This window comes from Malurus melanocephalus, unplaced genomic scaffold (assembly GCF_030028575.1).
Source record: "Malurus melanocephalus ecotype Western Australia unplaced genomic scaffold, MMel_1.1 scaffold_1287, whole genome shotgun sequence".
Taxonomy (NCBI): domain Eukaryota; kingdom Metazoa; phylum Chordata; class Aves; order Passeriformes; family Maluridae; genus Malurus; species Malurus melanocephalus.
The window spans coordinates 9106-11080 of NW_026624519.1; the positions used below are offsets into that span (position 1 = coordinate 9106).

A 1975-nucleotide genomic window follows, 5' to 3' on the forward strand; every position below is an offset into this window, starting at 1 on the left:
GTGTGGTCAACATCCTGGTTAAAAAACTTTTGTGGAGGTGATGTCGGTTCAGAGGACTCTGCTCCATGTTCAACCCATCCCTGTCATTCCACCCTTTGGAATGGCCTTTCCAACTGGGAATGTGTGACCAACATCTTGGTGAAATCACTTTTGCGGAGGAGGCGCCCGCAGCTCCATTTTCAACCACTGAGTCCTCACCTGCTCCCACTCCTAATGAAGGGTTTGGGGCTGGGATTGGTTGGGATTGGATAGGAATTCTGGGTCCAGCTGTGCCTGGAATTCCTCAGCTGCTTCTCTGAGATCTGCTCGTGGTTGGGATTGGATAGGAATTACGGATCTATCCAGGCTCAGAATTCCTTACTTTGTGCTTGGCTGACACCTGCTCATGATTGGGATTGGATGGGAATTATGGGTCCAGCCAGGTTCAGAATTCCTCACCTTTTGCTTCTCTGAGATCTGCTTGCGGTTGGGATTGGATGTGAGTTCTGGATCCAGCCCTGCCTGGAATTCCTCACCTTCTGTTTCTCCAAGGCCCACTCATGGTTGGGATTGGATGTGAATTCTGGCTCCATCCACTCCCAGAACTCCTCATCTTCCTCTTGGCCAACACCTGCTCGTGGTTGGGATTGGATGGGAATTCTGGATCCATCCTCAGAATTCCTCACCTTCAGAATTTCTCACCTTTTGTTTCTCTGAGATCTGCTCATGGTTGGGATTGGATGTGAATTCTGGATCCATCCACTGGCAGAATTCCTCACCTTCTGTTTCTCCAAGACCCACTCATGGCTGAGATTGGATGAATTCTGGACCCATCCACTCCCAGAACTCCTCACCTTCCTCTTGGCCGACACCTGCTCATGGTTGGATTGGATGAATTCTGGATCCATCCACCCTCAGAATTCCTCACCTTCCGCTTCTCTGAGACCCACTCACGGTTGGGATTGGATGAATTCTGGATCCAGCCCTGTCTGGGATTCCTTATGTTCTGCTTCTCTTAGACCCACTCATGGTTGGGATTGGATGAATTCTGGCTCCATCCACTCCCAGAACTCCTCACTTTTCTCTTGGCCGACACCTGCTCATGGTTGGGATTGGATGAATTCTGGCTCCATCCACTCCCAGAACTCCTCACTGTGGAAGGTAGCTAAGCTGAGAAGGGTCACGTAGACATTTTACAGCTTGGTGAGATGAAGGAATGCAGATGTCGCGCTCAGATAGAATAATTGCTGAAATTGTGTGAACCATCCTTCTGAGGCGATGGGAAGGCAATGCAAGGACATCATGTTTTTAAGCCGCTGGAAACTCCCTATGAGGTATTTGTGCTAGTTAGCCTTGGGAAAAAGTAGAAGTAGATAAGGGAAATTTGGCAAATGAATCATTAGAGGTGGAGTTGACGTGYAAGACGTGGACCTATGAAATATATGTRTTACAGAATATGCATGAGCTCATTATGTTATAAAACTTGGACATTGTTTACAATAAATCGAAGTTTGCTTATAACTCATATTAAGTGGTCCGAGTCTTCCCTTCGCGACACCTCACCTTCCTCTTGGCCGACACCTGCTCGTGGTAGCGGTCGGAGGAGTCTCCGGGGATCTCACTGGCCCAGAGCGTGCGGCCGACCACGGCGTAGGCGCAGCCGATGACCAGCAGCGGCAGCAGGTACAGCAGCACCGTCATGCAGAAATGGTACCTGGAAAAATGGGACCGGCCCTGAGCGTCCCCGGCCCGTCCTTGTCCCGCTCCGAGGGAAAGGGTCAGGCTCGGGAAGAAGATTGTGCACAAATCCCGCACAATTCCCACACAAATCCTGCACAATTCCCACACAAATCCCGCACAATTTCCGACAATTCCTGCACAAATCCCGCACAATTCCCTCACAGCTCCTGCACAAATCCTGCACAAATCCCAAACAAATCCCAAACAAATCCCGCACAATTCTCACACAAATCCCGCACAATTTCCGCATAAATCC

The 1975-nt window shown here is 49.8% G+C and overlaps 1 protein-coding gene across 2 annotated transcripts in view; it reads right to left on the reverse strand.

Moving 5' to 3' along the window:
• LOC130586763 (substance-P receptor-like) overlaps positions 1 to 1687 on the reverse strand; it is a 4260-nt gene extending 2573 nt beyond the window's left edge. Inside the window, exon 1 of one of the 2 annotated variants that reach the window (XM_057387659.1) lies at positions 1543 to 1687. In XM_057387659.1, the coding sequence (XP_057243642.1) occupies positions 1543 to 1680 (138 nt within the window). In that variant the 5' untranslated portion in view covers positions 1681 to 1687. Of the gene's footprint in view, positions 1 to 833; positions 902 to 1542 lie in introns of those variants that run through there. The other variant, XM_057387660.1, reaches the window with a different exon arrangement.
• Between the last annotated feature and the right edge of the window lie 288 nt (positions 1688 to 1975).